This window comes from Mycetomoellerius zeteki, unplaced genomic scaffold, assembly GCF_001594055.1.
Source record: "Mycetomoellerius zeteki isolate Tzet28-1 unplaced genomic scaffold, Tzet1.0 scaffold243, whole genome shotgun sequence".
NCBI lineage: Eukaryota > Metazoa > Arthropoda > Insecta > Hymenoptera > Formicidae > Mycetomoellerius > Mycetomoellerius zeteki.
The window spans coordinates 1,065,039-1,078,587 of record NW_017257220.1 but is presented as its reverse complement, the minus strand read 5'-3'; the positions used below and the strand labels follow the sequence as shown (position 1 = coordinate 1,078,587).

Here is a 13,549-nt window from a genome sequence, read left to right as displayed (position 1 = left end):
GGGAGAGGTATGAGAGTCTTTATTCGTGAAGCCGCTCTCGCACAACGAACTATCCTCGCAGCCGGTATAAAATGTATTTACAAAAGAGATTATAGACCTACGCGAAGTATGCGCTTGTGTAAACGTGTCGATTCCTCGTGAAAAAGCGTGGTGAAACTTCGGAAGTGGCGATTTCCTGTCATTTTTATTCGCTTCGAGTACTCTCTTCAGATTCCGTATCGTTTTGCATTGAGTCGTCACGATGACACAACCACATGATTACGCTGTTAAATATCTCGGTCGAAAAGTATCTTGCAATCGATACGTTCGAAATAAATTCTCTTCGTACAGTATTGCCGTCGTTTTTCACAGAGAATCGCTTCTGAGGACGACAATTCGTAGACAAATTCGACGTAAAAAAACTCGATCTTAATATAAAATTATATACAATGTCGCGCCCTGCAGACGTACGTTTCAGCATACGGTACATTAACATTTCGCCCCGCAATTTTGGCACGTACTAACATGGGCGATGAAAACGACATTACTATTAATTCGTTTGGGAAGACCGCATTTGCGCCTGACAGCTCTTTTGTTCTTCTTTCTTGATCAACGATCATGATTTATCACAGAATAAAATAATGCAAAACAGTCCAAGCGCTAAACTATTTGTAAATCTGATGAATTAGAATTCAATGTATGTTATTCCCGTCCTCAACTTCTTTAGATTAAAATCTAATAAATCCTATGATACTTAACTATGAAAGAACAGCGATTGCACATAATTGCTAGATTCTTTGCAAATTATTCACGTGCAGATTTGTCTGCACCTCTAAATGTTATTTCTTGTTTATAATTAACAGTCTGTCGTTATTTTTAAAAAGAATTACATAACTCCTTTCTCTTATATTACTACACAATTAATGTTTGAGTACATTATCATGAAAAATTTTAGATCAGTTAATAAAACGAAAGATAATTTTTGATATTTGTGACGTTATTGCAAATAATCGACTAGACTAATTATAATTTTGACAAAGAAATTTTCATTAGTTATAAATGGATAATTATAACTTCTAATTTAAAGTTATATTAGTTTTTAAATTGTAGTCTACAATTTATAAGAATATACTTGATAACACGATAACAAAATAGAAAATATTTGAGCTCAGTTTAATACAAAAATCTAATTATAAATAATAATCTATTTAACTAAGAATAAATTGCAAATACGCTGTATCAGCGTTGAAGAAACGTACAAGATACAAAATTGTTCAATACTTTACATATTCAATAATGTCAACATTATGTTATAGTTAGGTAAAATATAATCTTCTGTCAGTAGATCAGATCTTAAAATAAATATATAAAAATGAGAAGCTGCAACATAGATATTGATATATAAATTTATATCCCGCGGAATAAAACATTACTAATATTCATCGCACAAAAATATAATAAAAAAATTGTCTTTCTAGTAAACTCTTGTCTGAGTATTAAGTAGAATCATTGACTGTCGAATTGTCTCAACAGTAGTACTTCAATACGTGCACTCTCTTTTTCTATCTCTCTTTCTCTCTCTCTCTCTCTCTCTCTCTTTCTCCAAATTTTTCAGATGTAAGCAATAATATAAGCGACAAGAATTGAAGTCAGCGGAATTGCTAGAATTTAATATCGCTCTCTTCGTGTCTTTCTCTAATATGTCTTCCGCGAATAAACTGACATCGATAGCTCTCTGCAGTAGCATATCAACAGCACAATTACTATCAACCTGCATACGTACAGTTATATAAGATTATTATACAGATAATTTCGATGAATCAGACAGAATTTTTATTAATCCGCCGAATATTAAAAAATTTTAAATTTAAAAATATTAAAAATTACACTTTCGAAAAATTTTATTTAAAACATATGCATACTGTGTCTTAACATATATATATATTGACTATTACAATTTTTTAAATTATTAGTTATATGCACAGACTTCCATAAAATAAGAAGAAGAAGAAGAAGTCTGTGGTTATATTTCATTGACGCTCATAAGCGAGTAGCGGATTAATATAAACTCTAGGTAGCGCTTATTGTAAAATGTAATTTTTAACAGCCCTTGCAATCGTTTATAGATTTACGGTTCACAATGTGACCGGTGTAAAAATGCTTATCCAAAAATACAGCATCGATGAACACGAAATTCTTTCTCCTTTTTTTCTGTAAATTTCATCCTTTTGAAGAATCTGACAGAGAAAATTCAGCAACCCTGATTATCAAACTAATTGTAAGTTCACTTACATTGTGCAATCAATTATGTTTTACTACGCTTTTAACGAGAATACAAAATTAAGTACATGTATTTGTATATCGCCGCAAAAGCGACATTGAATACTAGAAATGATCATTCGATTCTTTTATATATCCTGCGAACGGTCACCGTTGAGGATCAACTACGAATTGCAAAATTAAGGCCTATCTATTTGAAGCTAGCGGGAACTGGAGATTATCGCGATGTGACGGTTATTTATACATATAGGTGTATTCATTTATGCAGCGCAGAGAGTATCATTTAATCCTTGTTTAACACTCGGTGAACAACAAAGATAAAGTAATACTTCTAAGCGCTAACCGCTGCATAAATGAATGCATTTTATTTGTGAAGTTCTATTGCTTTTTAACGGCGATCACGATTCGCGATGATAAGAGGAGATAATACATAGCTTCAATCGCGATTATCGATTGATTACTTACATACACGCGCATACATCTACACGCATACGGACATATACACATGTACTCTGACTCCTTCAAAAAATGATATGGCTTCTACGAAAATGCGAGTTTCTTGTTCCCACTGATATCGTTTCGCTCATCTCAAAAAGAAGGATCGATTAAAAGCTCCGCACACCCACACCCGCTCGTCCTTCCAATTCTTTCCCCTAGATAATTCGTTTTAATATTAACATTACTACTTATTAAACCATCATCTAGCACGCGTCTCTTACATGGCTCTTAAACGGACGGTTTGCTATTTCGATAACTCAATCAGCATGATTGTCGAGTGTTTTGCATCTCGCTTTTGCAACGGATCGCTTTTAAATTTTATCTAACCATACTACGTTTATTCTGCAAAAGATAATAAGACAACGTAAGATAACCTTTTGTGCGTCCGTTTGAATAGGACGCGAAATATGAACAAAGTGTTATTGGTGGTAATCTCAGAAGAATATTTGCATCGGGATGAACCAAGATACCATTTCGCAATGTCTGCACGATCCAATCGATCTAAAATACTGTCTTACATATTGCGACTTAACAAAGACGTTCAATAGACTCATTGCGGATGCGATGTGGTTCGAGGCCTCATCGTGACACAACCAGTGGAATATGCATCTTTGCACTCGTTATAATATACGATCTACATCTATCAACATTGCGCGCCTTATCAGTTTTCCTGCTACTTATATAAGATATGTATACATGAGTTATATATTAATAAAGACATAATCTCTCCGACCGTAGCACAACGCGTATAAAACATTGCGCACGCATTTGATTCGTAATCCCACACTTGGCAGCATATTCGGTTTGACATTGTCTTTTTGCATCCCCTTTGATATTGTCCTTTACGGCACATTCTTTTTATATTTTTCTGATATAATTATCTTAGTCGTGAAATTATTCTACTCGTATCACGGATTGAACACGCTTAACTTCGATATGTAACTGATACGGAAATAAAAACACGTGCTCAGCCATTGCTTAATATAAAATTCTTTTTAGAGATTTTTTTTTAACTAATTATCTCCTCGCACGCGATCTAACTAACTTCTAAATAATTATTCTTGCGCTGTTTGCTTTTGCCTTTATTCGATTTAGACTGTCATTTCTTTGCTTTTATGTTTTTCTTTTCCATGGAAACTTGAAAAATTTTGGGGATTCAAGTACCTTTGGAAAACGAGATTCGTGTTTGTTGCTATTGATCGTTGCTCCTAACCAGCAATCGAACCATCACATCCCTGATTCAGCTATTCCTTCGTCATCTGCAAAAGAGATTAAATTAGGAAAAATTCGAATTATACATAATTGCTGTTTGTCATACAAACTACATTGTAATCATGCTCGATAGAAGCTACATTATTATTTTTGTGAATGCAAACAAATCTATATTATTTTATAAAATTATTGATTAAATATAAAGATACTTTTGATATAAATTTAAACTTAAAAAAAAAACATTCAAATATTCTTACTAATTAGAAATGTTGTGACAAATTACGAGTAATAAATTCAATGTATGTTGAGCAAAATATTAGTATCGAACGTATTGATAAGGCAAAATTAAGTCAAATCTGTTACAAATCAATTTATTTGCAATTTATCGATCATTTTAATCATTGCAATTATTCCATTGAAATTTGTACGAAAAATTGTAGTAATTAAGTGATATAAATATAGACAGATGTTCTCACCGCTAACACACAAAACCTTATCAGTGTTTAGTGAAACATATTGTTATTTTGTTCTCACATGCAACGTAGACAATTAGTATATAAATTTGGCATTTGTGTAATAGTATCTGCAAAGTATAGATTCATGCAGGGAAGAAGAAAAGCAACGATCGAAATTACCCTCGATGCAGGAATCGCTGTTCGAAGGTCACCTCTCCTTCTCATCCTCGGCAGGACTCTTAGTGCTTTCGACCGAACTTCGATTCTTGCCTGAATACAAAGGTCGCAAAAGATTGCAGAAAGGAAGGGTGTGAGTTACTAGGCGGAGGAAGTGATAACGTTTTACAAAAAGGGTTTTACACCATTGTTTACAATCACAGGGTAAAATAACATGTGCTTATAGCCATCACCACTGCCTACACCATAAATAACCAATTAACTTTCTTTTGAATATCATATTTCTTTTCACTTTATAAAATATTCTGCTATATTTTCATTCATACTTTTTTATTAATAATAATATTCGCGGTAAAATATTTAACCTATTTTCGTGCAAAGGAAGACTTTGTATGAGAAAACAAGTGACAAGAGAAAACAAATTACAGATATTCCATTTAGAATCCCTTCCAATACATGCACTATATACTGATCAAATCTCTTCAATTTTTTAACAATTGATTATGTTTTGATTACCCATCGTGATGCATTCTCTAAGTTGTACTTCGTCATTGATTACCCAATTTGTCCCGCAATTGCCCAATTAATCTCGTGAAAGTAATAAAATTTCAGGACATACCTTCGAATCCCTGATTGTCATGAATCTCTCGTGGTGGTCCAGTAGTGTCTTGTCCTTCCAGAACGGCCAAAAGACATTGATGGATACAGATATATTGCTGTTCTGTCTGTACCATCCAGACCCGCTCTTTTCTCATCACCCAAACGATCCCGAAGATATCGACGTACTTCGATACGAGAATTTGTTGCAGTATTCTGTCTAAAGTGATGAAAGTACCACTACGACCTACGCCAGCGCTGCAATGAACGACTATGGGCCTCTGATCGGGCCTGACTCGTTCCCTAAACGCTCGCACGAACCTCGCTAAAGTTTGCGGTGGACTGGGAACGCCGAAATCCGGCCAAGTAGTAAAATGGAAATGTTGTATCACTCTCTTCACATCACCCTACGACATATTATTTTTTTATCTCATTCAGGAGATTTTGAAAATTCAACCACCAAGAGATGCTTTGATAAATTACATACGCTTGAAAGAGTTTATTAGAAAAACAATTACTCACTCTACACAACATAAATTCTGTGATACTCCAATCCGGATAATGTGTCTCGTTGAGTATCGTGACGCAGATATCTCCATAATAAACCGGCAAAGTATCCATCGGCCAGTAATGATCACACTTTTCTCTGCCCTTTTCGATACATCTCGTTAACATAACGATCGCTCTACTGTTACTTTCCCATACCATTCGCCAGAAATCATCGCGAGTCGAATGTAACGGTCCTTGAGTCACAATAAACTCTCGTGGCGAATTATGACCCTATTACATACAAAAAGTATATAGTAAAGTATGTAATAGCTATTACATCATAAAAGCTGTTTTTATTATGAAAATTAATTATTAATTATTATTAATAATTAAATTATTATTATGAATTATTAATTAAATTTTTTAAAATGTTTAAATAATTTTAAATAAGGTCAGTTTTTAGGTTTTTACGTACCGGAACATAATTGGCGTTGATGTAATCGGAGCCCTCCTCATCATCGACAGGTTGAAGTTTAAATCTACTATGATCGTATGGAAGAATATTTGTGAAACGATTCTTCGGTCTATTACAAGGCAAATCCGCCGCAGTGCATGGTTGGTCTCTTCCGACGTGCTTCAATTCTTCAAACTCTTCCGAAAACCGGAAATCAGAATCCGCTGACATTGTGCGATAATGCTCGGCAAAATCTTCGACTTTGATGGGCCTGCTAAATGTAACAATGAATATTATGTTGTCTTATTGTAAATATTTCAAATTTTGATTTAAAAAAAATTTTTAATGTAAAATTATTTTCTAATATAAACCATTTTTATAATTAAAACAGATCTCTTCAGAATTAATATTTTTCAGAAAATAAATAAATAATCAATTTAATAATAATAATAAATAATAAATTTAATAATAATAATAGTAATAAATAATAAATTTAATAATAATAATAATAAATTTTTAGTCTTCAGTTTATCTTAACAAATTAATTTAATGTTTGATCAGCATAATATTTAAAAATGGAGAAAACACAAGAAATCGTGTATAAATTTTTAAAAATCGGCTTTAAGTTAATCGATAACTGAAACTTATTAATACTACACTTTAGGCAAAAAAATATATATTATAACCATAATGCAAACTTATTGTTATGATCTTAATTTGGTAAAATTGAGGTAAAGTATTGTAATTTCTTGGCACCTAGTCTCAATGACGCTGTCCGGCAATGATAAATTATCGGTTGCCCTGGTTTCTGTTGTCTTGCGACCCTGACTTCTTCTCCTTCGCATAAACAGCCCGATACCCAATAGAAATAGCAGCAATGCTATGGCGACGGTGACACCGACTATGATGGCCGTGTTGTCCTTATCTGTTCGACACGCACAGCGAATTTTTAGTGTTTCAATGAGTCAAATGATCACCAAGAATAATCACGTTAAATACCCAGACAACAAAAATCAGGTAAGACGTTTTTTGCGTCTAAAAGACAACTTAAAGACGTCTTAAGTCATAATTTTTGATTTTGTGTTGTTTGGGTACATTCATTCGTTAAAAAGATATCACATTTATCACGCGGCGTGCTGAAAGCTTTGAACTTTAAACTTCCATTCCGAAATCTTACCTGCCAGCAGCAATCCTTGGGCAGACATGTACACGAAATAACGAGGCATGAATTTAGCGAGGCTTTCACTACATGCGCAGTGTGCCTCTATTTTACAAACCAATTATCGCATCGAATGCATCGTTATTATCATTATTATTTCTATAAACTTACATATATAAGTAATAAATTTTTGTTACGTCATGAAGGAGAAAGATAAAGAGAGTGAGAATGAAAGAAACATCAGATGCGATAATGGCACGCGGTTTTTCTCACGTCTTAAAACTTTTCACGCGATCGCTCTCACCTGTTTGAATAGGGAAGCTGTAGCTGGTGTCCGTAAATTTATCTGGTGCTGTAAATGCACGTACTTTCACCCGATAAGTAGATCCTGATTTCAATGGTCCATTACAATATCCAATTTTGTTGTCGCAGTTCTCGGAGCCGATCGTGAAGTCTTCCACAGACCCATTTTTGAATGGATAATATGGCTCCATTACCTAGAAAGATTTTATTATAAGATATACGTTATAAGATATACAGTAATTTTTTTATAATCACATTGAAATAATACGTAAACATTACACGTATCTATTCTGACATAGTATTATGATCTCGTATGTATAATATAATAATTAGTTCATATAAATTCTTTTTGAGTGCTAATTAGATCAATTGCTATCCTAATTTATTTATCGTGAATCTTATTTTTATATATCCAAATATTTTACGATTAAGTTTTTCCACAAAAGAAAATATTTAAGTAAAATAATTACCTCTCTGTGATTACGAATTTATTATATTATATATAATATATTGAAATAATTATATATAATGAAATAATTATATATATATATATATTATTTTTATAAACACCTGCATAAGCATCTTCTTTGTATTTGAAATGAAATTGTTTAAAATATCCATCATTGCATATCTTGATTTTGTTTATAATTAAAATGTGATTACAATTATTTGTGCCATATATTCTACGATGAATTTTGTTTTGCTTTGCTACGCAATTCCTTTAATGAAACGTTAATATTAACATTGATAATATCATACGAAGAATCAATTATGAAACCGCAGTCGATTAGCATAATATCCGTTGAACAGTTAAAATATCACGTGATTTTTGAAGGTTGATACAATCTGCTGCACTTTTGTGCAGCAAAAATTTTGTTATTTTTCCATTAATGAAAGAATAAGAACACAATGTTGTTTTTCAATTAATGAAAGAATAAATAAGAAGTCTCATAATAAAGATATAAAAAATTGAATTAAAACACATTTAAAGTTTTATGAATTCAAAGTGCACCATTTTTTTTACAAATTTTATTAGGTTCAATTTACACGCACTACTTTTTTTTCTGCGATTACAACAATATGTAAAAAATTAAATACGATTTCGCGATTTAACTATTTAAAATGTCTTTATCACGATGATCACATCTGCACCTTTGTAGTTTCAGATCGCAACTAGATTATGGGTATCCTTCGTTCCGCGAATCATACTCTGATGGCAGTCCACGGACTGTGATTATGGATCTGCGTCATAACGCATACATTTTACGACATCTGTCCATGATCTTGCAAGTCAATAAGTACAACGTGACGTCGTCTGATGCATTGATTATGTTAAATGATTTGCTTTACCGCCTTCTCTTGACATATTGTATACAAATTAAATTGAGAATGACATTGATTGTTGCAACAAAAATATTTTTTTGTACATTTTTTGTCGATAAAATTTAATGCTGCATTATTTTAGAATATTCATTTTACATAACATATATTTTACAATTTGCCGTCAATTGCTCATCTTACAGACAGTTAAACATCTTACGGATAGATTTAAAGAATTAGATAGATTAAGCAATTCGAAATTTGATACAATGTCTGAATGTTTGAATCTTATGAAGAAACTATTTTGTCTCAATTAAATCTGCATGTTTCGTCATTATTTAGAAACTATGTAATAAGTGAGCAATAAAGTTTACCTGATAAGGTGGCCAAATGCTATAAGCCTGGACGTCCCTCCAACTGGGCATCTCTAGTCCGGAAGCATTCTTGCTGTCATCTTCGGCAACAATGATGCTGTACGACATGACCGCTCCGTTCTGTTCGCTGAAGTAGTTTTTCCTAAACCTGATTTGAATTGTCGTGCTACTTTTACAGACCTCGGTCGGTACCACTTGCGTGGACGGCTTCGGCGGTGCCAATATCGGCATCTTCTGCTTCCAGACCGTCTCAGGACCAAAACCGATCTTTGTCTCCGCTTGAATCCGGAAAATATAAGTCTTGCCCGGTATGAGGGATTTGATGACACCACGGAACTCGGTTGGCCTGAAGTCCTGCATCTGGGTATGAGTCGAGCCCTAAAACCGCGAGAAAACATCTGTACAATTTAAAGCGCCGTATAATGTATTTTTAAACGTATAAAGAATGTTGCGGTACGTTCCGCGTATTTTTTTAAGCTTTCGATACCATAACTTATACGTAAACGCAAATTTTTCAAGCATATTTTAAATGGATCTTACTTCTAAACCATAAGTGATGCTAAATTTTGTAATGATGCCATTTTGCTCTTGGCTCGGCAGAGACCATACGAAGCTGATGTCGCTTGGTTGAATGTCGATAGGATGAAACTTCTCCACCTTTCCTGGATATGATTCGCTGGTGGTAAAGCTGGCGCTGAGTGGATTCGAGACTCTCAAGTAAGAGGATTCTGTACCCGAACGTACAACCAATGTGAATGTATAATTTCTATGCGGCTTCAGATCAAAGATGGTGATCACGTTGACCGAGGTTATATTTTGGATGTAGTTCCCTTCCGTATTTATATATTGTACTTCAAAAGTATCATACTCTCCATGCGGGATGTCCCAGGTCAAAGTGATCCTCGTATCATTTATGTCGATCGCGTGGATCGCAGTGATCGGTTCAGGATCTAAAAGTTATATTTATCTTCGGGCTAGTAAAAAGAGATGACATGAACAAATGCCTGCGATCGTTATGTGTGAATATTAAAAGATTTTTGTTTGCATAGATAATTATCTAACAATATATGATATGCGATATAAATATTAAATAAATATTATGGCTATCATAGAAATAATGCTGGTATAAAAGATGAAATGTACTTAATTCCTTCACTGCGATCTTTTTATAATTAATAATTGTATGTACATAATTACAATGTTATATCACAAAATATAATACGCAGGTGTAATCTCTCCAAAAAGAAATATAATGATACCACGCTACTAAGTGGATTATCTGCGAATTCGTACAGTCTTTAGGTACGTTACGTTAGATACGGGAATAATATCAAAATTTCATTCCTTTTTATTTTAAATAGCTTAAGCAAATTACACGCATGTAAACCAATTAGTATATAATCTTCGGGAATTGCGCTTTAACTCTCGTTGTATTATGTGGATACTCACAGAGTCGGTCTTGCCGGAGGAGAGGTCTGCTCTCCACATTATCGCTTACTGTCCAAACAGTCACGTTATATAATTTGCCAGGTGTTAATCCAACAAATGAAACTTTGGTATCAACGTCATCCACCATACGCTCCTTCGTGGTGTTATGCTCATCGCTAATCCTGAATCGGTAGAGATCAAACCTCGAGGATTGAATCGGCGTCGGTGTATATCTTAATGTCAATGACCCTGGTTGATCTCGGTCGACTACTACGACGACCTCGGACTGGATCAGTGGCACTAAATTTCAAAGTTTTTGTTTACCTAGTTACCGTCGATCTATTATGATTGCCCTTAACTGTCCGTTAGACTTCGAACGAAATCGCTAAGCCGATATAAAATTCTAACACACAAATATGATGTAATAGAAATATATAGTAAAAGCACATGAACAAGTTTAATAACTGACAGTTAAGATGTCGCGTATATCCATTAGTCATGCACACATGAAGTTTGTTAATGCACTGTTAAATAGCGGAAAATAATGGATACATTAATATGACTTCACTCGTCATCGCTGATGAATGAAATCCATACACTCACTCGTTCTTGTGGTTAAATTGGTGATGTCGCTGACTAGATCATACGAGATTGTATAGACGACGAAGAAGTACTGTACTCCAGGCATCAGGTCGCTCACCAAGATCTTCTCGGTTTGCACAGTGTTTTCTTCGAAACTGATATCGGGTACATCGTTAGTCTCACTGACGTTCTTCGTCCTGGAGTCCTCTGGGTTCTCTACTGGCCACCATTTTATAACGTAGGTTTCGATGCGACCCTCAGATCGCGGCCATTCAAGAGTTACATTAGTGGAGTCGATAATAGGAGTGATATTTAGAACTGGATTAGGCCCTTAAAAATGATAAGGAGATATATTTAAGCTTGAGTCTCAAGTGATTGTTAATTATTTCAATCACATTAATTATTATCAAAAAGTTATGTAATAATTCATAGTATACTTACTGACTGTGTGATTCACTTGTAACGGATACAAGCTTTCAACACCGTAACTGACGGTGTTCACTTGTATGGTATATCTCTCACCGGGTGTCATATCTGCCACTTCTGCTTCCGTGTCACGAACACTAGGAAGTTTGACCCATCTGGGATCGTCTTCTGTACGATATCTGATGGAGTATTCGGTAAATATTGAGTCTGTCGGCGCTTCCCAATGCACAACAACGGTATTGCTCGTGACTTTTTCGATACTGAGATTCTTCGGTGGATGAGGCACTAGAAAGTAATTCAACAAATCGTTAATAAATTAAATAACTTTCATGGTTAATGTTGAATGAAAGAAAATTATGTTATTTCTAGGAAACTGGTTAAATTTATTACTTACGAACGGCTTGCAAGTAGTCGTGCGGTTCGCTTCGAAGTCCATGACTAATGGCAAAGACTTTAACTTCATATGCTGCACCAGGGTAAAGGTCTTCCAAGACAATATGCGATTCCGTAGTCAGAGTAGTTGCACTTTCACCAGTGTCATTTCTGTTGTGGGTCACTTCGAATTTCTCTTGTTTAGAATTGACGTCACTTTTCCAGGAAATATTTAAACCTTTTTCAATAGGTTTCAGATCTTCAATTACAGGACTAGCAGGACGTGTCGCTTGGTATAGGACGGTTTCGTTTGACTCGACTTTATTGCTAATCGCTTGAACTATTATGGAATAATTTCTTCCAGGCAGCAGAGCTTCCAGCGTAACCTATCGATTTAACAGTTATGTCAGACAAGTAGAAAAAACGATGGTTGTGCAAAATCTTTCTTGTTTTACAATAATGCACTTACCTTTGTTTTATCAGTCGTTAAAGTATTACTATCACCACCAATCGTTGTTTCCACTTCATGATACTGTAGCTTATAACTATCTTGTGTACTGGAATTTTCCGGACTCCAGGAGACTTCTACCATACCGGTTTTTTCATCAATCACCGCTCTGAGATCGTGAACAGGTAATGGTTCTACAAATATGAATGAAGAACAATGCAATAATTAATTACAAGCATGCCACCTTCAATAAGTACTACGTTAAGAGGCGGGAAATGAACACATACTTAGAGTGACATCTCCACTAGCCGGCCAACTGGTGACTTTGCCAGAAACTGTTTTTACTACCACTTGATATGTTTTGCCAGGTTCCAAGTCCTTGAACTCCCATCTGTTCTCATCGTCTCGATTTCGCGTGACTGGCGTGAGCCTCCGGTTACTACCGAGCGATATTTGATACTTGTCAAACTCGGATGTTCCATTCGGAGGGTTCCAAAACATGCGAAAGGAAGTCGATGTTACAGAGGATTTGTCGAAGGTCACGTTGAGGGGACGCAGTGGTACTGTACGATACTGGGCCGTAGTAGGCGCGGATGTTTCATCTTCGGAAACCGTCTGCACGGAAATGTTATACGCTCTACCTGTAAGCGGAAATGCAAACAATTTAGAGAAATAAAATTTTTACTATTTTAACACAATTTTTACTATTTTAAAAGACGTAATACATTTATTTTTACATCTTTAAGAACACATTTAAAAAGCGAATAATTTCTTTTCAAAAATTTTTACCATTAGAGTTTTTTTTCTATTGCAGAACTTATTACTTTCTAAGAAACACCGCAGATATTAGTTGTGATAACAAATTCCGTTGTATATTTTTACAATCAGAATTAAATATACGTATGTTAAATGTAGAAAAATTTTTAATACAAAATTTAATTAAACTCAAATAAGTGCTTTTGTAATTATTTTTCTTATTGGTGTGTGTGTGTGTGT

The 13,549-nt window shown here is 34.4% G+C and overlaps 1 protein-coding gene across 2 annotated transcripts in view; it reads right to left on the bottom strand.

Moving 5' to 3' along the window:
- Positions 1–1,964: 1,964 nt before the first annotated feature.
- Ptp10D (Protein tyrosine phosphatase 10D) overlaps positions 1,965–13,549 on the bottom strand; it is a 30,359-nt gene continuing 18,774 nt past the window's right edge. The window contains exons 5-19 of one of the 2 annotated variants that reach the window (XM_018449341.1): positions 12,841–13,194; positions 12,575–12,747; positions 12,128–12,491; positions 11,749–12,018; positions 11,329–11,637; positions 10,747–11,025; positions 9,838–10,247; positions 9,298–9,675; positions 7,605–7,797; positions 6,898–7,066; positions 6,163–6,415; positions 5,721–5,978; positions 5,221–5,605; positions 4,605–4,742; positions 1,965–4,016 (exon numbers count right to left, since the gene is read on the bottom strand). In XM_018449341.1, coding sequence (XP_018304843.1) covers positions 4,633–4,742; positions 5,221–5,605; positions 5,721–5,978; positions 6,163–6,415; positions 6,898–7,066; positions 7,605–7,797; positions 9,298–9,675; positions 9,838–10,247; positions 10,747–11,025; positions 11,329–11,637; positions 11,749–12,018; positions 12,128–12,491; positions 12,575–12,747; positions 12,841–13,194 — 3,905 coding nt within the window. In that variant the 3' untranslated portion in view covers positions 1,965–4,016; positions 4,605–4,632. The remainder of the gene's footprint in view (positions 4,017–4,604; positions 4,743–5,220; positions 5,606–5,720; positions 5,979–6,162; positions 6,416–6,897; positions 7,067–7,604; positions 7,798–9,297; positions 9,676–9,837; positions 10,248–10,746; positions 11,026–11,328; positions 11,638–11,748; positions 12,019–12,127; positions 12,492–12,574; positions 12,748–12,840; positions 13,195–13,549) is intronic. The other variant, XM_018449342.1, reaches the window with a different exon arrangement.